This window comes from Puntigrus tetrazona, chromosome 18 (assembly GCF_018831695.1).
Source record: "Puntigrus tetrazona isolate hp1 chromosome 18, ASM1883169v1, whole genome shotgun sequence".
In the NCBI taxonomy this organism is placed as follows: domain Eukaryota; kingdom Metazoa; phylum Chordata; class Actinopteri; order Cypriniformes; family Cyprinidae; genus Puntigrus; species Puntigrus tetrazona.
In genome coordinates, this window is record NC_056716.1 from 3,923,309 (window position 1) to 3,945,862 (window position 22,554).

General features: G+C 35.2%; 2 protein-coding genes across 3 annotated transcripts in view; one reads left to right on the forward strand and one right to left on the reverse strand.

Annotated features, from left to right (window-relative positions):
* The window catches only part of hydin (HYDIN axonemal central pair apparatus protein), a 60,730-nt gene extending 52,394 nt beyond the window's left edge, over nt 1–8,336 (reverse strand). The window contains exons 1-6 of the mRNA XM_043264030.1: nt 7,880–8,336; nt 6,124–6,249; nt 5,491–5,610; nt 4,838–4,972; nt 3,498–3,697; nt 3,249–3,373 (exon numbers count right to left, since the gene is read on the reverse strand). Coding sequence (XP_043119965.1) covers nt 3,249–3,373; nt 3,498–3,697; nt 4,838–4,972; nt 5,491–5,610; nt 6,124–6,249; nt 7,880–8,008 — 835 coding nt within the window. The 5' untranslated portion in view covers nt 8,009–8,336. The remainder of the gene's footprint in view (nt 1–3,248; nt 3,374–3,497; nt 3,698–4,837; nt 4,973–5,490; nt 5,611–6,123; nt 6,250–7,879) is intronic.
* A 1,898-nt stretch (nt 8,337–10,234) lies between these two features.
* Nucleotides 10,235–15,636, forward strand: pnp6 (purine nucleoside phosphorylase 6). Of its 2 annotated transcripts, XM_043263949.1 has the most exons (6): nt 10,238–10,483; nt 12,171–12,340; nt 12,538–12,641; nt 13,484–13,659; nt 13,880–14,070; nt 14,672–15,636. In XM_043263949.1, the coding sequence occupies exons 1-6, from the start codon at nt 10,461–10,463 to the stop codon at nt 14,866–14,868; spliced, it is 861 nt and encodes a 286-aa protein (XP_043119884.1). In that variant the 5' UTR covers nt 10,238–10,460; the 3' UTR covers nt 14,869–15,636. The 2 variants fall into 2 exon arrangements, with proteins under 2 accessions (XP_043119885.1, XP_043119884.1); XM_043263950.1 differs by lacking the exon at nt 12,538–12,641 and having other exon boundaries at nt 10,235–10,483.
* The last annotated feature ends 6,918 nt before the right edge of the window (nt 15,637–22,554 follow it).

Below are 22,554 nucleotides of genomic sequence, written 5' to 3' on the forward strand. Positions count from 1 at the left end.
GCTTTTTGGCTCTTTATGCATATTTTAGAGTCAATGGGCAAACTCTGCAGCCTGGATAAGGCAGATGATACGAAGCAAAACAGCTGGGAGGCATTTGAAAATGTAGGACAGATTAAGCAACTCATCCTTGCCTGTGTTGCTTAGAAAAGATGGTGTCTCTACTCACTTCCAGCTATTGGTAATTAAACACATTATGGTTTCAGTGGGACTATATGGGCTTCAGCAGCTCTTTAGCTTTGCTGTCCATTATTCATGGACAGTCAAAATTGATTGCACCATAGCTGTTTATATAAAACCCGTCTGGTTGTAAGTAACACTGACATTAACCTTTAGATTTTTTGTATTTTGTTTTGTTGTTTATGCAGTTTATCTCAATTTTAGATTTTAGATTTTTAATCTCTCACTGCATTTATATTAGCTCATCTATAATAATTGAATGAAGTAACAAACTACATCATATGTGACCCTGGAGAACCAGTCTTAAGTCGCTGTGGTATATTTGTAGAGATATACAATATAAAATACATTTTATGAGTATAAATGATCAATCTTGCTTTTATGCCAAAAAAATTGGATTTTAAGAATTAGGATTTAAAGTAAAGATCATGTTCCATAAAAAACATTCTACTGTAAATATATTTAACTTAATATAACTTAATTTTTGATTACTAATATAAGAACTTAATTTGGATAAACCCTCAGCTTCCAGATATAACATTTTTTTGCATCTCTGCCAGATATTGTTCTATCATAACAAACTATACATTAATGAAAACATTTACCCTTATGACTGGTTTTGTGGTCCAGGGTCACAATATTAATATACTGACTAATACTACTAGTCATTTATTGAATGCCTGTTGTTAAAAAGACATAGATAGATAGATGACGGCACCCGTTCACTCCAGAGGACCCATTGATGAGCAAGTGATGCAATTCTAAATTTCTTAAAGTCTTACAACCTGAGGGGGTGAATACATTTTTAGGAAATGTTCATTTTTAGGGCAAACTTTTCCACATAAGCATCCCACATTCAGTGGAGAATAGTGCAGGGTTAGTGTTTTCCCTATACAGTGCACAGACAGCACCTTTAGAGACTTAAGACAGGTCTGTGTGCTTCTCAGAGAGGCAACTGGGACTGCAGGGAGATGTTTCTGCCAACCCCAGAACGAAACCAATGAAGACATGCTCCAAAGCAGCTTTGTGTTAAACATAAATGAGGAGGAGACAGGAAAAGGCGCTAAATTAAAAATGATACTCCCCTGATGGGCGCAAAGTAGTATTTTTAGAGCAGAGCGCATATTAAAATGTTAATGCCAATGGCCTTCAGCAGACCTGTGTGTTTATTCAGTGAGACAGGCAGTGCACCTGCAAAAACCACACACACACACGTACCAAAAACCACATGCTCAATTATATGTCGCAATACACAGGCACATTGACACAGACAATAATTCATGCACACACTGGCAAGTCAGTTTAAACGTACCCTCTTACACATGTACATGATCTTCATTTAAACATTTCTTTGCACCATCTTGCCTATGAATAATGCCTATCCGCCTACAAATGATTCAGATAAAACAGTGATTCAGCATTAAGATTAAGATGTACTTAAATTATTCTATCAAAAAATCAACTATTGTGTTATGTGAAATATAATTTTCAAAAACATTTTTAAAAAGAGTCTCTGGGAGATTGAGAGTTCAAAGCACAGCAGTCAAGTGAAATTTAAGTCATTTCACAAATTTGCCTGTTCAAAAATAAAACAAGGTGCAACAATAAGGATGGCATGTTGGCCCAGGACCAGTGTGAAAGAGTTTCAGGGCAGATGGCGAAGCAGACAACTGCCCCATAGAACCATTTCTACTTAATTATCACATCCAGCATTCATATTTTTATGCATTTTAAACTTTTTTAACATTCACAACATAGTTTTCTATATGAAAATGTTTAATTATGATTTAATTATCATTAACAAAGTTAAAGGAGTAGTTCACCCAAAAATTAAAATAACAGCATAAACTACTTACTTATTTGCAAAAAATTTGTACTGGCTCTTCCAAGCTTGGTAATGTTGTTGGTCAGTGGCCATTATTTTAAAGCTAGTACTGTGACTTAAAACTAACCTAATTAACCTATGTAGTTTAAATCAGATCAATGGGCTTTTGTAACAAAAATATTTATCGTCTTAAAATTATTATGTAAATAACTGACTGACCTACTGACTGACTGACTGAGCGCTGAGTTCCAGCTTCTTGGCTGACTCAAACATAAGTTGCATCATATGTCAAGTCATAGGTCTGCCAAGGAGCCGAAATCAGTTAACCCGGATGTCAGTTTATGTTATACGTTACTTATGTATAACTAGAAATATTTTTATTACAAAAACCTATCGATCTGCTTCTGAGGATTTGTGATAACCCCTCTAAAATCCACAGTTCTTGCTGATATATCCAATTTATGAAGCTTCAAAATACCAAGCATGGAAGAGCCAGGATAAATTTTCTCAGTGTTCAGTGTTCTGAATGAAGAAAGTTATATACAACTAGGATGGCTTGGGGGTGAGTAGTTTATGGTGTAATTTTTATTTTTGGGTGAACTGTTCCTTTAAAATTATCTAGCTGACTAGCATACATGTGAAATAAAAATGATATGGGTGTTTATAAACATGCAACTCATATAATTTCAAGCTACTGTATTGTTTTTTACACAAAATTCTTTATTTTATTGTAATATATTTCAAAACTGTAATTTATTTCTGTTATGGCAAAACTCAACAGATATTTTCAGCAGCAAATGCTCCAGTCTTCAGTGTCACAATCTATTAATCTATTAACAGGATTTATTAATAGAACCCTTCTCCTAAAGGACTACCCTTTGACAGAGCAAAATGTAGCATTCTAACTCCTATATGAAATACTTTAAAAACACCTAAAGAATAACAAATTCAATTACACAAAACCTTGAGGGAAGTCATGTACAGATATTATGCCTCAAACAGCACAATGCAATTTGGATTATGTGATGTGTCAGTGTGATGTTTGGGTGATATGTGTGGGTAGTGAAAAGTGAAGAGAATGTTATATTATAATTAAAATATATATAGATGAATTGACAATAACAGAGAAGGTTATTAATAAGATCATTTACACTTGCTGGCAGGTGAATGTGGCAATCAGTACAGTGACATACAGCAGTGTGGCAGAGGAGGAATTCGTAGAAAGATGGTAATTAGCAGTAAATACCTGAATGGTAGTGCAGCAACAAAACCTGGCTGTGATCCCCTGTGGTTTTAGGCAAGAACTCAACAGTAACTTGCATGCTTTGACCAGCATCGAGAGTTCCTATAGATGGCTCTACAGAAAATGGGCTGTGGGGAACATATACACCATTTATGAATGCAATCATAAAAAGAAAGTGTCAGTCACAGATCAAAACGTGAAATTATCTGTAAATCAAAGTTTCCAAAATCTGCACTGACATGCCTCTCTTACCTGCACGTGCTGAGCTGGAATTTAGCCTCACAAGTTCCTATGTTCCGCACGAGCAGAGTTCTCTGGGACAAGCACTTGACCGGACAAACTTGAAAATGCAGACTATCTGGGAAGTCCAAGATGGCACGGGGCCCAATAGCACGAATAGGAACTTCAAACTTCTCACGTTCAGTTACACATATGAGTTTGTGGATGTAATCCTACAATTACAAGCATCAGAATCTCAGTAGTGATATACAGAGGAATAATAAGGCCTTAAAGGTATAGTTCACCCAAAAATTAGGTACTTTCCCTCATGTTGTTATGGACCTTTGTTCATCTTTGGAACACAAACTAACATATTTTTTAAATGTCCGAGAGCTTCCTGACCCTGCATAGACAGCAATGAAACCGACAAAAATCTACTAAAGACATGAAAGGCAGTAAAGACATCATTAAAATAGTCCATGGGACATCAGTGGTTCGACCATAATTATATGACCATAAAGCTACAAGAATACTTTTTGTGTATGAAGAAAACAAAAATAATGACTTTATTTCACAGTTTCTTCTCTTCCGTGTCACAGAAAGTATTTTCAGAGCTTCACAATATTATAGTTGAATCAATGCTTTCACATGGGTTATTTTAACATAGTCCTTACTACCTTTCTGGACCTTGAACTTGTCAGTTTTGTTGCTGTCTATGCAGGGTCAGAAAGCTCTTGGACTTCATCAAAAATAATATGGCACTGTATGCCCTGTACATATGGTATGCTTAATCACCTAATCAATCCTAATTTAATTAAACCCCACAACTTGGGAATTACTGTATTGAGGAATTAATCCATAATCCTAAAACAGATGGAAAACCTGACAGAGAATACAAGCAAGAGAGAAAATAATACTGTCTCAGACTGGACACCATAGGTCTAGCTGAACTGACAATATTTAAATTAATGCATGAAGAAATCACCATTAATGTTTTGCCAAACCAAAATAGTTCAGCAGGGCCACTTCACAGACTCTCAAAGAGTATCTAATGGGCAAATGAGTGGCTGTGGTGGAAACACTAAATCTCTTGTGTCCTCTGGTTACCAAGGTAGTCTCTTAGATTTTTTATAGATATGGTAACCATTAAAATGAGACTTGAGTTTGAGGTTTTTTGCAACATTGCATTGCAGAGACAGAATTACAGACATAATTGTGTAGAAGTTTTTTATATTTTGCATAACATTTTCTGAAAATTAATTGAAATGCATGCAGTTGGCTCAGAAGCACACTGACAATAATAATATAACGTATAACCAATGACATAGTAGCTGTCAACTGCAGTTGTTCCATATTGAAAGTAGAAACTTTACCTTGTTCTCTTGTGGAGTGAACAGAACGGTGAATGTAGATGCCATGCCTGGGGCCACTTTCTTACTAGCATCTATTGGACTGACCACTTTGAAATAAAATGAGTCATCTTCAATCACCTTTACCAGTCGAGGGACCTGCAATGGTTATAAACATATGTTTGTCAAGCCACTGTACGCTATACATGAAAACGAACTAAATAAGGTCTGTCTTATAGGAATAGTGTTGAATGGTGTGAATCAGAATAGCACAGACTACAAGCAACCAATATATTATATGTAAAAAATTTCTATATTTTATCCTCTATGTCAGATTATATCAAAATACAGACAGAGGTGAAAAAAGAAGATTTGCAGATACAATTAAACTTAAACCAATTGCATCTCTATTTGGTGAACAGGTGAATGGTTTTATGTATATAAAGGTTTTCATAAATCCTGGTAATTGGAAAATGTCCAGGACTTGATTTGCGTGGGATGCAATTCGCTTGTGCTAACAATCAGGCAAATAAATCTATTTTCAATTCATATCTATCCTATCACCTGGGAGTTCATAATAAAGCATATGTAGTAAATGTATTAAATATTCTTTGTTTTTTTAAATACATTTGTGCAATAAACTGACTGTATAATTTCCTCGGAAGGATAAAAGTTACCTTGTCACTGTTCCGCAGCTCTAAGGGCACCTTGTATGTCTTAAATGGTAAGTAGTTTTGAAACACAATCTCAGACGGATATGGCTGAAACACAGGCTGGTCCAAATCTAAAGAGGAAAACTGTATATAAAAAAAAGTTAAAGCCAAAGACAAACTTTTAGATAATGTCTAATCAAATGTCGAAATGTAAAATATGGAAAATAGCTCAACAAATGACTTTTGCATTTAAATGTCCACTTTATTAAGGAAAAAAAACATAAAACATCTGTGAATTGTGTGAGAAAACTCAAATGCAGCACACCCATGGTTGTGTTGAGGCAGAACATACAGCATTCATCATTGAAAAGATTTTCACATATAATTACATCCATTACATCAAGCCTGACTCACATTTTATTTGGTCAGTATAGTAATGTTTAACAGAACTCTGCAGTATAAATGTACTGTAAACAGTTACAGTTACTATACTATGCCTATTACAAGGCATTAGCATCTCTCCAGAGAGAAACTGTGGTGATGACCTTAATTAACTTTGAAAATGTTGTTGCTAAGATGCTTGGAACCAGTGATGTAGAAGAACAAGCTAAATAATTAAGTTCTTGTGCTGAGCATTGTAAAATGCTGATATTTTACCTTGTGATGTGTGGTCTCACTCATATCTAAGAGCTCCAGAATACGGGGCGGATGCATCTCGTAAGTGTTTGATAATCGTTCTTCTGTGGTCCAGCACATTTCTCGAGCATATACGGATGGAATCAACTGCGAAGACATATACAAGACTGTTATGTGCATTTATCCACTATATAAAATATTTTCCTGCTAAAATCTGTATCGCATATATTATTCTTGGAACAATGCATATTGTGAAAAGCACTATATAAATAAATTAAACTCAAGCGAGCTGATAAATTTTGCATGTCTTTTAACTTTAAGCAGGGGTCTCAAACCCTGCTTCTGGAGAGCTACTGTTCTGCAGATTTCAGCTCCAACCCAAGTCAACACAGTTAATCAAGGTGTTTGGGATTACTGGATAATTACATGCGGAGGTGTTGCAGCACGGTTGAAACTGAAGTCCGCAGGTTGGTAGCTCTCCAGGAGAAAGGTTGGAGACCCCTGAACTAGAGTGCGTAATAGTGACATGACGGAAGACATCAGGAAGGCACGTGCACAGGTAGGGCTCAACCTGTGCAGAGCACATGCCCTTTTTCCCCTTACACAGTTACAAGTGCCCTTGAGGTGGTGGTGGTGGTGGTGGGGTTTTTGTCCTGCAATAAATCAATGCTATTAATCACCCTTTGTATCGGTCTTCAAACATTTAGCCAACGAATGCTAAAATCTTGTTGAATACGCTCAAACTGTCAGTAAACTCCACCCCCTTTATCTCAAAACAATAAACTGAAGTGCCACAGAAGAAGGTGTTGCCAACTCCGTGGGATGTTTTTCATGTCCGCGAGTTGAGAGATGTTATGTAATATTTGGCCTTTGGAAAGCAAATTTACCAAAGCAACATCTATTTTACCCACCCCCCTGTAACTCGACTTTTAATGGGGGACCCCTCGAAAAATGTTTGGGCTAGTTTTGAATATCAATTGGCGAGTTTTGCTGCGAAAACCCGGCAACCCAGAACCGCAGCTGAACAGTCTTGCAACAGTAAACATATCCTGTTGTTTAAATAAATAATTTTCACTAAAGTAATGTTGTAGTAACTAAAAAAGAAAAATAAAACATTACAGAATCTGATCACTGTGAAATCTTAAATATTTTAAAATGCAGATAGGATTAGGAGGAGACTGTAGCGTAAAGTTTGAATAAGAGACCTTCAAAAGACCAACATTTCTGGTTCTCCACACAATCTACTTTTTGCTAGTTTATAAAATTAGTTTATAAAAACCAAACAGAATAGTGAATAGTCAAAAACATTATTCAAAAATATTTTTTGTGTGTTAATATTTTTTTGTGTGTTTACATACTTTATGTGGCTCATAGAAGATAGCTGTTGTAATTAAGTTTTAAAGAAGCTCTTTATATCTACTGTATTATTATTAAGATTGTTATTAATAGGAAGTAAATGTAATGTTTTTGAGACTATTGTTGTGTGTTATTTAATTTGTCATTTAAAAATGGGGGGGTTCAGTTTCAGCAAGGCCCTGTTCTTGACACATACACAGATACGGTCTAAGGGAAAAAATAAAAGAGAGATGTTACAGTAAATGAAACTGGAATAAGCAAACCACCTGCCAATCAAAAAGGAACATATAAATGCACTTATTCCTCATGGTCAGACAGAAAAGCAGTTAGCGCTTCTTTTGGAGGCAGGAAGTTGAGTTAATGATAAAGATAACCTGCTGCTTTGAAAAAGATAGTTTGGAGGCTACATTAAAATGCTCACCTTTGCAGAATTTGCCTCTCGTTTTACCAGTTTAGGATGTCGGGGTGCCACCACTTTGAATCCCGCTGGCATCTTCTCGCGTGAGCTTCGGAGGTTTGAGTGAGAAGCTTGGACATTCGAGGCTGGCATTTTGAAACAAACTGACTCACGTTTTTTGTGTAAAAATGAAATCTGGTGCTAATTACAGAAATTGCAGTCTGTCTTTTTCCGCTGGACTGACGATGACAAGCGAAAAAAAAAAAATTAACCGAGAAGCAGGTGGCTAGACGCCATTCGCACGCGAGGACACTTCATTGGTAATGTTGTGTTTATCCAAAACACAAAATTGATGTTTATGAAATATTCACACGCCTACATTATAAACCAAGTGTCAAAACGATAAAATTAATAAAGCAATTTAAATTCCAGCCCTTTTCTTGTTATGTCTCTTCCTCAAGCGCACATTTCTCAACTTTGAGCTTGGTGGTTACCATGACAGCGGTCGCCATGGCCCCGCGGTACTGAACGTTCTCAGTAAACAGCTCACTGATTGGTTCATGTGTACAAAGACGCCCTTTGATTCGCTGAAACGTCTGTAGGTGAGGACATCTGTAACATAGCAACTTAAAAACCACAAACAAACTGTACCTTTTCCTTGATAAAGTAAATATGAGACACTGTAATCTTATGTCAGGAAACAATGGCAGAATAAACACATTTGATAAACAGTTTATTTGACTTTATATTCACATTATGGTTCTCAGGAGTAGATTTATGAAATATAGTTTATTTATTTATTTTTGCTATTTAGTGTAACAAAATAATAAATTCATTATTGAGCCAAATATGTAATATTATTTGGGAAAAAAATTTACATGTTATTGTCATATGTATTTATGTGTGTAATAGCAAAATAGGTGATATTTAGAATTTTACATGAAGAAATATTTATAGTGAAAACTGATGTTTTTACTGAGCCATTTCACATTCATTGTGACTTTATTGAGGTTATTTCCTTTTCTCTTTTTCATTTTCTCACATAACCGGTTGTTCCAAAAGTAACTGTACTGAGCATGCATGCAAATGCAGTTTGCAGATTCTGCACCAACAGCATATGAAGAGTTTATTAGCAAAAACAGATAAATATATTTATTATTATTTATTTTTAGTATTATATAATGTTTTGTGTTTTACTGTTAATCATTAGTTATTTATTATCTACTCCAAATAACCAGATTGCAGGTTGATGTGATTAATTTACAATGAAAAAAAAAATTACATTTATGATAAATGCAATTAGGTCAATTTAAAACTGTACTTTTGACATACCTAATTGTTCATGTTCATGTAACTTCATAATTAATAATTGTAACTTGATATGATGTACAACAGAATTTACCAGAAAGCATTAATGATCGGCTTAAATTTCACGTTTTTGTTTTAAAATAATAAAATGTCATTTGTTGAAATATATTGGTAATTACATATTTGTAATATATAATTGTAAGATTATTAAAACATAACTTAAAATGCAATCTGCAGTAAAACTTTGACTATGATTATCACAAACTGCATTTTTAAAAGTGTAATTAGTTATGTAAAAAAAAAAGGCATGAAAGCCTATTTTCTGTAAGTACCCTTAGAGGCCTTTTATTTCATTACTATATTATCTGTAAGCACAGCAAGTGCACATTATGCAATTTTCACATGGGAAAGTGTATTACCTTTCCAATTTTTTAAATGTACATTATTTTACACTTTCATTTAGACTATTGGCTTTTACCAATAGTCCACATACAATCTCACAAGCAAATAAAAATATTTTGCATTCTGATGACATGAAGAATTTAATTCTTTAGCGATCGACCACTTAAAAACCCAAACTGGTCAATCACTAACCTGACCAATCGATGCCCCTTAATATCCATGGTGCTCACAGCCCCGCTTTAAAAAGAAACCAGCGCACTGATCTGAAGAATGTATAATAAAACATCAAGAGCTTTTTCTAATCCCCAAAGAACCATAACCAACTCAAAAACCCATTACAGCAGAGAATTAGTTTGGTAGGTCTATAAGAGGAGGGTCAACTGTTGAACTCTTGAAGCGACTTCAAAGATCTACCGAAAAACTTCATTTATTATTGAGTTTAGTTTTAAGAGTTAAGGTGGTAAAACCGCTGAATGTTTAGTTAGGGTAGACGAAATTGTGTCATGTTGGTATTATAAAAAAATTAATAAATGAGAAAATCCATAACCTCTGCAAGTGATAAATGACACTTTAACCGTTACCCTGGACACTTCGGTTAAACTCCACAGAAACACGTTATTTTCCCCTGCTGTGATGCAAGTTAATGCACGTCTCTGTCGGTCCTGGCAGGATGACAGTTCTCAAGGCTCTTTAACCGCGGGTCAGTGAGCGGCCCATTCTGACAGAAAATTGGATTAGAACAACGAGCGCTGTTTAAGAAACCAGTTTTAAGACGGACTCCTCCTCCGTCACGCCACCCTTCCCACGAGACCTGCGAGCGTTTGACCCCTTCGCTTAGGCGGCTTTGTTTTATTCCTCCTGCCAACAGTATTCCGACCGAGCAGCCGCTGCGGACATGTCGGCATCCAGCGAATGCAGGTAAGGTGAAAAACGAAAATAATGCGCCCGAGTCGCAGCTTTACAATATAGCAGACCTGCCAAATCAATATCCTACATCATATCCGACTGTCTGAACGATATCTTACTGTGAAAAACGCTCGCTCGTAATCGCCATGACAACTGTCGCTTTTTATTTACATGCCTCGTCATCAGACAGGGCTTTATTTCATAGATCAACCAGACTTAAGAGCGAGAACAAAATCTGTAGGATTAACAACGCAGTCTCTATCCTCAAGAGTATTCTTAGTTCCCTTATAGTGCTTGGATGGCGATGGTTTATTCTTCATTATAAATTTCCACAAGTATGTGCCTTCCAGTTCCACCGTAAAAAAAAATATCATTCGTTGCCGATTAAAAGCTCGAATAAAACTCAGCATTTTAATTACATATTATCTATAAAATCGCTGTAAAATCATCTACTCGTAATTACGGTTACGTAACAGACGCGCGCTATTCAGCTTTGTGGATGCGCCCAGAATATTACGCAGCTCTTAAAGTGACAGGCTTCACTATAAAAGCTGTTAAAAAAACACAGCTATGAGAACCGTCCCAAATGAGGACATTGGGCTGTTGGCAGACCTTTTCAAAAAAAAAAAAAAAAAAGAGGGGGCAGCGCTGTGATTGTAAAATAAGAGGCCTATTGTGCATTCTCATTGAGCGTTATGGAGTCACGTAGTGTTTGAAGCGCTTTGAATGGAAAGTGCTGATCCCGCAACGCCCTGCAGCACCACGGACAGCGCATGCCTGCAGCTCGGCCACTGAGCTCTTCCTACCGGATATTTTCTCAGTTATGAAAGGCTTTCTGATTATAAATGTGCAGTGCAAGTATGTGAGCAATTCAGGAAGAATGGGTCTGCTATCACATTGGTTTCAGTTTTAAGTGAGAGCATGTTAGTTAAATAATGACAGACACTTTTGGACAAGCAGACATCATAATGTCATAATGACTAACCGCCTAAAGACTATAAGTGCATTTTATACTACCTAGAAAACGATTGCGATGGACCTTAGTCATATTTAGTTTTTGACGGGAATGAAAAGTAGGCTGTACATTGTACAGTTGTTTTTAACATGACTTTTCGCTGAGCTGAAAAACTTTAAAAACCCAACCCTAACCCAAGCAAAATCCAGCCTTGAGCACAGACCAATAATATAGTTATTTTATATAGTTACAGCTCAGAAATGGATCTATAGTCCATTGGTCGTCCATTAGTCTTGTATGGTAACATGACCAGCAGTTATACAGTAGCGCATACACTCAGACAGATACTGGAAATCATTTACTACAGTGTGTGTATATATATATATATATATATATATATATATATATATATATATATATATATATATATATATATATATATGTGTGTGTGTATACATATGTTTGTGTATATATATATATATATATATATATATATATATATATATATATATATATATATATATATATGATTGATCACTGTACTTAACAGGTATATTCGGCATTAGCATGTGTGTGTGTGTAATACAGATAATTCTGACACCTTATTTTTTCATAACCAAGTAGAAAATTGGTCAGACATTATCCAGTAGTTTGCCGCTTTATTATGACATGGGTGTTTTTTGATGCATGACCAACACAACCTCCACTAAGAAAAATATTAAGCAAATCTATTTTTCTATCCAGCTACAGCTATGAGGAATACAGAGAAACTGCAGACTGGCTGCTTGCTAACACAGATATCAGTCCCAAAGTGGCGATTATCTGTGGTTCAGGACTTGGCGGATTGGCTGACCTGCTGGACAACAAGAAAGTGTTTCCTTACAACAAAATCCCTCGCTTTCCTCACAGCACTGGTAAAAGATGTCTTTGTTTTTGTTTTTTTTTGTTGTTTTTTTTGTCTCAGTCATTTACAGCCCATTAAAAGAAATTAATTTCATTTATCCACTGATTACACAATGTAAAAAAAAAGCGCCCTTTATCATTTCAATGCCATTATTCAGCTATTGTTTGCATTAACAAACATTTAATAAACTACCTCATGCCACTTTAGTGCAAGGACATAAAGGTCAGCTGGTGTTTGGAGAGCTGAATGGAAAGCATTGTGTTTGCATGCAAGGTCGCTTCCACTTCTATGAGGGCTATAACACTGCCACAGTAAGTATCGTGCTTAAAATCTCAAAGGGAATATTTAATTCTTAATGGATAAGGCATGCTATTGTACGAGTCAATCTCCCACCTGTAGATAAAAAAAGGTGTGCAAAGAACAAAAAAAGATGTGCAAAGAACAAAACCAGAACATGTAAAAGCATAAGGGATTGAATAGAAAATCTGGGTTGATGATTAAAATATCTTAAAATAACACTTTACAATAACAAATCAAATCAAGAATCATCTCAGTGTTTCCGTTCCTTTTTGCAATCATATACCAGAACACTAACAGAGAGGTTATTCTGTATTTAACCATTGACTTCTCAGTGTTCGTATAAGCAGAGCAATCAGCAATTTTAAGCATAACAGAGGTGCTCACAGTTAACCTTTGGCAAATCACCCTGTCTTCTCCTATAAACTTTTACAACAGTCCAACATTTGTTGTTTGTGATCAAGTTAAATAATGTTCAGAAACACACAGACAGTGCTTGCAAGCGAAACATGTCATTATGATTTATGGCATGGTTTTTACGAGCCATTGAAATCACTGTCCATATTCTTGCCTGCGCTGTAAAAAAAAAAAGCAGTCATATATTTGTTTCTCGATTTCTTAATTCAGCGCACATGAGGGAAAAACTATTTTCAATTAAAATGTATTTAATCACAGAAAATGTGTTTAAGACTTTTCAAATCTTAAAAAAAAGAACAATTCTCAATTGGAGATATGATTGTTATATGGTGCTATATGGTTTTGATAAGATCGTATTCAATCTTTAATTTCCTGTTTCATAAAGATGAGAACAGTTTGTCAAACCAGCTCTGTATGTTTTGCTACTGTTCTGTTTTAGGTCACATATCCAGTAAGAGTGTTTTTCCTTCTCGGGATTGAGACTCTCATTGTGACCAATGCCGCTGGAGGACTCAATCCGAAATTTAAAGTGGGAGATATCATGTTGATCAAAGACCACATCAATATGCCCGGCTTTGCAGGACAACATCCCCTGTGTGGACGCAACGACGAAAAGTCAGTTGCTATACAGTATAAGATGTTATTAAAACCAAGTCATATAAGTTACAATTAACGACACCAGAATTTGAAGAAAAGCTCTTTAATGTTTGACTTTGTATTTAGTAGTTCAGTGTTCATTGTGCTATTCGCTCTGGTACATAATCTCGCAAGCATTTCTCTAATGATTTCTGCAACCAGTCCGATGTTCGCTGACATTTGTGTTCTGTCCCTGTAGATTTGGAGTGCGCTTTCCCTGCATGTCTGACGCTTATGATAGAGACTTTGCACGGATAGCCAGGGAGACGGCCCAAGAACTAGGCTGCGACTCTTTCCTCCAGGAGGGCGTTTACTGCATGCTGGCGGGACCGTCCTATGAGACAATTGCAGAATGCAGGGTTCTACAGATGCTTGGGGCGGATGCTGTGGGTATGTAAAAACGTTAAAAATGTCGCGAGTGAGTGAGGCATGTATTATAGCTTGTATAAATGCATATGCAAAACATTATTTGATTTTTATTTGTAATTTATCCCGCAAGGATGCATCGAACTGGTTAAAAAGCGGCATTTCTTAATGCTACTTAAGATTTCTATTTCAATAAATGCTGTTCTTATGAACTTTAGGTAGCATTTTAGAACAGGTAACACTTGTTAGCTACGACCTTTCGTATTTTTTTAAATTTGCTTTTTATTAATTGTTAGTAAGGTATGTGTTTAGAATAAGACCAAGTAGAATGAGGCATTAATACGTGCTTAATTAGCACTAATATATCAGCAACTTATAGGTGCAACTGTAAAATAAAGTGTTAACGAACTGGAATGAGAAATGTTTCTTGAGCACCAAATCAGCATATTAAAAGTATTTCTGAAGGATCACGTGACACTGAAGATTAGAATAACGGGGCTGCTGAAAATTGGGGTTTGCCATAACAGGAATAAACGATTTCAATTAAAAACTGTACTAATATTTCACAATATTACTGTTTTTGCTGGTGTTGTTCATCAAATAAATGCAGTTTCTCTGTGATTAGGTATGAGTACCGTTCCGGAGGTGGTGGTCGCTCGTCACTGCAGGATGCGTGTGTTTGGACTCTCTCTTATTACCAACAAAGTAGTGACCGACTACAACAGCACAGAAAAGGCTAATCATGAGGAGGTGCTGGAAACCACCCGAATGCGAACCGAAGTCCTGCAGAAGCTAGTCAGCAGTTTTGTTGCAAAAATGTAGCGTACCACATTTAGTACAAAAATCTCTTGCATAGATTTGCACCTAGACAGCTAATAATATAGAATAGCATACAGTGTATGCTCCTTAATGCTTCTCATTTATCTTATTCAAGTAACTTTATGAACTTTCCAGTGCCTCAAGATTCAAAATTTAGAAATTTAGCTTAGTTTTATTACTTTTGATATTATCCATACTGCAGCAAACACTGGAGTACTTGAAAATCACACATTCAAATCCTTTCTGAAATGCATGTGCTGAAATTAGAACCATTACATAAGTATTAGTATTCCTGTTGTTTTCTTGAGTTAAAGAACAAACTTGCATGAAAAGGGACAAACTTACACTTCAATACAATAATGGGATTTTCTCAGCTGTACGAGGAGTTACAGTGCAATTAGGTGCTAAATAATCAAGTCATAAATGACATAATTTACATATTTTAGTTTGTTTTTCTCGTCTAGAAATGCTACAGATGTTTAAAAATGTTTTCTGCTTATGACAATAATACAAATTTATACAAAGGAAAAAATATAAATATACATGTAAATGCATTTTAACTTTATTTTCACTCAAATATTAAAATATAAAAAATAAACTGATATGTCGCCGTGTGGTGGTGTAATCGTTTTTGTTCTGTCCTTCCGTTTTCCAAGTCTGAGATTTTATTCACAATATGTCAAAACTGTGAGAATCGGAGAAGAAATGTATATTGCCATGACATACTAAATATAAATAAAAGACTAAATAAAAGATTTTACCATGCGAAGACCTCACAGCGACTGATATGAATAATTTCCTGTAATGCATATATATATATATATATATATATATATATACACAAGCAAGATCAGAGGTAGTTTGTATACATTACACCCTGCAAAACACATATAAGTGAATGAATAGGCATCCCACTTAACCCCCTCATGTCGCTACATTATTAATAAAGCACGCCAACCCACTTCTGAAGTAGTGATTAAATAAAACATTAACAACATCGAGCTTGCAGCCAGTCTGTCACCAGGCAGAAACCTTAAAGTAAAACATAATGCAATATATCAGTTTTCTACTTTAAAGTTCATGTTTTACCTGCTGTTCCTTTTTAAATATTTGTGAAATTTATAGCAATTTCCAAGTGAAAATCATTTCGACTGTATATTTTTCAGTGAAAAGCAGCGCGACCTGTCCATGAACATTGATTTCATTTTGTAATTCATATGGGTGGGGTGTGAGACGTCTGTGCTAGAAAACACTGCACACATCAGATTTTTGGAGGAAGCAGGTTAATCTGTTAGACGATGCCTCTGCCCTTGCCGGTGATAACAGAGCTTCAGATCAGTCTGTTATTCAGACTTTCACAAAATATTTATGGAAAGCCAGTTGTGCTGACTCTGCCCTGAAACATCACAGTCCCTGTGAGCCATTAGCGAAGAGGTAACTCATATGCAATTAGCGACGGGCCATTTGCTGAAATATTCAGGGCTTGATGCCCATGATGTGCACAGCAGTGACTCTCCTTCTGCTCAGTGCTTTTCTAGAGGAACAGAGGAAGTCAGAAAATTTAATGAACTGTTTTGATCTTACACATCTCTCTCTCTCTCTCTCTCTCTCTCTCTCTCTCTCTCTCTCTCTCTCTTTGACATATTATCTCATTTTTCTCTGTAGCTGTTTTCCTCTGAAATGCAACTTTCAGCTCAGCATTCTTCATTTCGGGTCTTCGAGTGCTTCAGACAGCACTACACTGCGTAGTGTTAGAAATTTTTATGAAAGAAATATCTTAGTAGGTTAAGAGCTTCAGGTCGGTAAGATTTAATACGCATCATTTTATAAGCCTATATATTAAGTAGATCAAAAGTGACAATTAAGACATATAATGTTACAAAAACCTGTTCTGAATTAATGTTATTCGACAAAGAAACATGAAAAATAATGTATAACTATTTCTACAAATAGTATTTGTATAGTAATAGTATGCAACAGCTGTTTTAAATACTAAGTAAGCACTATTCTAATACGATATTACTGTTTTTATTAAACACATGCTGCCTATTAAAAAGGATTACTAATACCAAAAGTGTGAATGGTATTGTGAAAATTTTACGAGGCAATACATATGCATAGATACATATTTGAATGTAATTAATGTGAATCACAGTACTTATACTGTAAAATATTGTTAAAAATAAGAAAAATAAAAATGCAATTAATATTGTATATTTATATTTTAATCATTGTGACATTTTATTATTAATAATATAATATAATATAATATAATATAATATAATATAATATAATATAATATAATATAATATAATATATTTATAAAGTTTATATAAGTTTCGAGGAAAAACAATCATTAATATTATGGTTCAGTGGTGGATTTCTTCCAATCTGTTCAAAACAATACCTATGTATTTTAATTCCCAAAACCATGTCCCAAACTATAGCTGTATATCTGTATGTTCACATCCTGTATCCTTCCGAACAAATCTCTAATATCTTGGGCATAACAGACCTTAAATCAGAAGCTTGATATTTCACTCTCTGTCCTCCCAACGCATCCCTCCACGCTACAATCGCTCCCATGATTTTTCTTTTTCATTTCACTTCAATCAGCCTGCTGTGATCGTGTGCTTGATGGAGAACTACACTTTATATCTCACCATCTCTCTTAAATCATGTTTGCAGCAAGGGACACAGGAAGAGTGAGAGAAAACCCAGGGGACGTGCTGGCATTAACCATCTATACCCATTCTTTGAACAGGGAAGCCGCTGAGGAAGAGGGACCTTATTGGACAGAGAGATCTCATTTATCCATAAAAAGGCCGCAGTTGAGTGTGAGAGACAGTAGGGATTTCATTCTGAGCGTTGTTCAAAGGTCAGGGCCTTCCTTACATTCATGACATCTCTCTTGCTAAAATAATAATCATCTGTCTCATTAATATACAGTGGAAGGCAAAATGGTGAAAGACAAAATTATTATATTGAACTAAAACTAAAACCATAATAAAAGTGTTGCTTGAAATAAAATAACATAAAACAAATGCAAACTGAAATAACGTAATTTTAAGAATATATTTTAAGTTAGTATTTTCAAATACTTTAACTTGAAAGTTAGACATCATTTTCATGTATCACTATGTATCATGATGTCTACAAAATTCTATATCCAAAAATATTATTTTGATAAAAAATTATTATTATACAATATTGTTTTTTTTTATCAAACAATTGCACACTGATTATGAATTTTTTTGCATGTTAAAAAATAAATAGAACCTCACGCTGTGTCAACCACAGTTACACACGGCCTCCAAAACTTTTGTCCATCATAAAAATGTTCGGATAAGGTCTGATTTTCTGCAGTTTTGAATCCAAAGCGAGCATTTTGATAGGAAAGGATGATGAATATGAAAAAAAAAAACTGAAAAACTGCATCTGAGAAAACTCAGACTCAGTGTGCAAGGACCTTAAAAGACTGCAAAAATATTAAAACGTCTTAATAATACTAAACTCTTAAATGGTAATGTATATAGTAAAAATTATTTAAAATGTACTTATTTAATGAAATATAATATAACTTATTTATTTTAATGTTCAAATAGATTTACTTCACATTCAAATTCTAAGATTTAAAAACACATTTAAATCCAAAACATAAATAGAACTTCATGAAAAAAGTTAAATAAATATTCTGTACTTATCAGGTTTTTTTTACACAAACTTGTGATGTTCATTTTACTTTTAAATCTACATTTTCATTTACAATTGACATTTTCATTTTCATTTATAAAGTATTCATCACTTTATAATCATTAATTCATTCAAATATAACGTGCATGCATTAGCTATTAAATATAAAGTAGACTTAAATATACCCCACGTAAATAGAAGCATTTTTTTTAATGGTCTCGGACATTTGGGCCCCACTGTTTTTTGGTGGGATTTGATCAATGGCAAATTAAAGGTGGAGATACAGAGGAAACAAACTGAGACATCTCTGCTGAATAAAGACTTTCCACACTCCTAAAAGCACCCGTCAGCAGGCAGATCACTGGAGTACAGCCAAGAACTGTGTGACAAGGCAAGCAGATGGTATTGACTGACTATTTCTCGATGATCATATTAGTTCACTGTCACTTTCACAGCATATTGATTGACGTTTTTGCCCTGTAGATCATATTAGATCCCCCAGTCCTTCTATAACCTCTATGAAAGGTTGTCTGATAAGAGGACAACGGCTTCTGACTAGTGTACACGACTGGCGTCATAAAATCCGGTGCTCTCTATCAGCCTACGTTTTAATTTTCAGTTTCATTTCTCAGCAATAAAAGCACTACAGGTAAGTATTTTAATCTGACTCTTGCAGATGTTAGGCCCTTGACCTTGGATTTTGTACCCGTGTACTGCAAAATGCCACCTGGAACACGTAATAAATGCAACCTGTACAAAAATCACTGTTGCAAATATTCAGCGGGAACGTAGATGTTGCTGGATCAGGCTTCTCTGATGGAAGCTTGTGATTTACGTGCTTCCTCTCGTCAATGACAAATGGAAATGTTTATTCCTCAGGATCACACCGAAACACTCTGCCTCGTGGCAGCGCTGTCTAGACAGAACGCACAGGTATAGATTAATAACCTCTCCGATCGCTACAAACCCCTCAAACTCAGAAAAAGTTTGCGAGCAGTATTGAAACGGGTCTGTCTACTTTTTTTGTTGTCAGAAATGTTAGTAGAAGGTTTTTCTTCTTATGATTTGGATTTTGATTGCGAACACTATTATGGCTGATAGGTCTTCCATAGAACTCTTGGGTTACACTTTATTTTAAGGTGTCCATGTTACTGTGTAATAATAATTAACTAAGTAGGGCTAGGATTAGGGTTACTTGCATATAATTTTGCATTTTACACTCCATTCAGTTCATTGTTATTAGCTATAATAGTAAGTAAATAAACCTTAAAATAAAGTGTTACCAACTTTTTAAGGGATAGTATACCCACAAATGAAAATATTGTCTACCATTTCAATAAAAAACTTTCAATTATTTATTTATTTATATGGTAACACTTTAACACCGAGACCAATTCTCTCACAGTCAGTTGCTTATAGTGGATGTTTGTTAGTTCTTATAAAGCCCATATTCTGCATCCCCAATCTTACCCACTAAATCAACTGAACAACTACATTGCTATTAATAAGTAGGAAATTGGGAGTTCAAGGTTAGACATGTAAAGTTGTGCAGTACACAACAGAAGTCACATTTGTCTCTCTCTTTCTCAAATGAACCACACAGAATGACAATCCAGCATGAGACATTGCCCTTAGTGGAAGTAGGCTCTCATATTTCACTCCACATAAACAACTAAGCATTCGAAGGAGAGAAACGATAGTATGTCTGAAGCACAGCAACCTTGAAAGTGAGTGAATGCTCTTTTGCTTTTTGTGAAGGTAGTAGTAAAATGAGCTGACTGCTAGAAGTCATAATTTTGCAAATTATCCATGTCATGTCATAATTAATAAGATCAAAAGCATGCCATTTTTATCATGTAGGTACAGTATAATGGCTTTTTAAATGCATTTATCTTTAATAAAATGCTTTATGAGAATTATTTCAGAACACATTGTATGTATATCTATCTGTCTATCTATATCACAAGGGCTATACATATATATAAACTTTTGAGAAGTCTTTGATATTCAAAGGTCAAACATACAGTTACATTTATTTAAATTACTATACTATATTATACTTTCCTGCATTTAAATTAAAATTCTGTATACTTTTGCAATTTAAAATCAATTACAATCTACTTAACTGGATTTCTTTGCAAACAGCTAAACCCATCTAAAGAGCATATTCTATAGTCAATAAATGCAATTGCAAACACCAGTTGTTTGTTGATCCAGACTTGCTCTGTAAAGCTCTTACTAAGTCTACTAGTTTTGTTGGGCAAGGTCAGGAAGCTCTCAGTCAGACATATCAGTCATCACCTTTGACCTGACTCAATACGGAATTAACTTAAGCGTCTGTTTATTCAAATAATCAAGATTAGTGTTCAGATGCCCTGACCGCGAAAGACAGTCCTCGGTAGCCACTTGCTCTCTACGGGACGCGTGAAATATGATTAAGCGTGTGGATTTTTAATTAATCTAGCCCTAGTTGAGCCATTTCCGTCAAACAATTGTAATTGGCATTAAAGCGTTTGGCGTGTCGCTTGGGCTAGGTGCTTACACATATTTGGCAGCAAGGGCGCAGTAATTATTGCTGAGATCTTGGGATCCCTGCGGTAAGTGAGCATTACTTTTCCCAATGCTCCGTTCCCGGTTCCTATGGAGCAGGCAGCAGTATGCATGCATGACTGCGGTGGGATAATTAGCCCTTGATGCTGCGGGCTCCACGGGGACAGATGTCTTTTATCACTCTCTCTGATTGCAAGCACCTCTAAGAGGACTGAAAAAAACTATATTCACAAACAGTGTGAAAGATTTGAATATGTTGATGAAGAAAAATATTAGTTCTTCTGACATATTTGAATGTTCAATGGTGCAGAAATGATGTAACTGGACTTCCATTGCTATATAGCCTACAACTGCTCTGTACTAGTTCATATTATACTTTCAAGCAGCATATGATTATAATTTGATGAAACAGCATTAGAACGTTTTACAGGTTTTATCACTGTACTGACCGGAATATGATGGTGTGCATTTTCTCTGACTTCACGTTAGCTCGTAGAGGGGTTTCTCTCATGAGTCAGCAGGGAGCTGAAGTGTAGGAGTCGCAACATGAAGAGGAAGAGGAAGTCTCTGTCATCCTGCTTCTCTCATATATGCAGATCGGTGACCCACAAAACGGGATTTCTGCTAGTAAAGGAAAACGTAAAAAATGCCATGAGACATGAATAGTATTAAAAAGAGACATAATAAAGAAAGGAGACAATACAGAACACAATGGAAAACTACAATGAAGCTGCAAAAGCACTCAATGAATATAAAGTTAATGTAAACAAGCCAATGAAATGAAAGAATCACAACATTACAACCATTTATTTAAAGCAAAAAAAAAGAAAAAATTATATATATATATATGAAGCATGAAGCATTGCGAATTACATTAACCACATTTATATATTTTTTAAACTGTTTATTTAAAGTTGTTGTTTGTTTCTATAGAAACCACATATTTTATTAAAAAATATTCACACACATATGATTATGTCATATGCAGTTCTTCATGAGAATGGGCGGAGCTAAAGCTCTATTTTGGCCGCTACCCTCCAATTGGTGGAATGTTTTGTATAATAAATGTGTTCAAATGTCATATAAGACAAGAGATGAAGTATGGGGGGTTGAGTAAAGATTAGGAGGACACATGTCAGTAATAATTTAAAATAATCTATATTCTATTTAAAAAAACCACACACTTTAAAGTATACTGTCCCAGTGACAGTTGTGCAGAAATGCACTGGACGGATAAAAATAAAAGCTGCACTGAAACATTTTTTATTTACACACATGAAAATTACATTTTAAAAGTGGGACGTTCCTGGCTCCTCTGTAGTCATTTCATAATTTAGATGTGTATCGGACACAATATCGTTGATATAGCGGAGCAGGACGTTGAACTGCTCACATTCAGTGAGTCCGGTCCATCTATACGTTTCTGTGGAAGCATCTGTGGAGCTG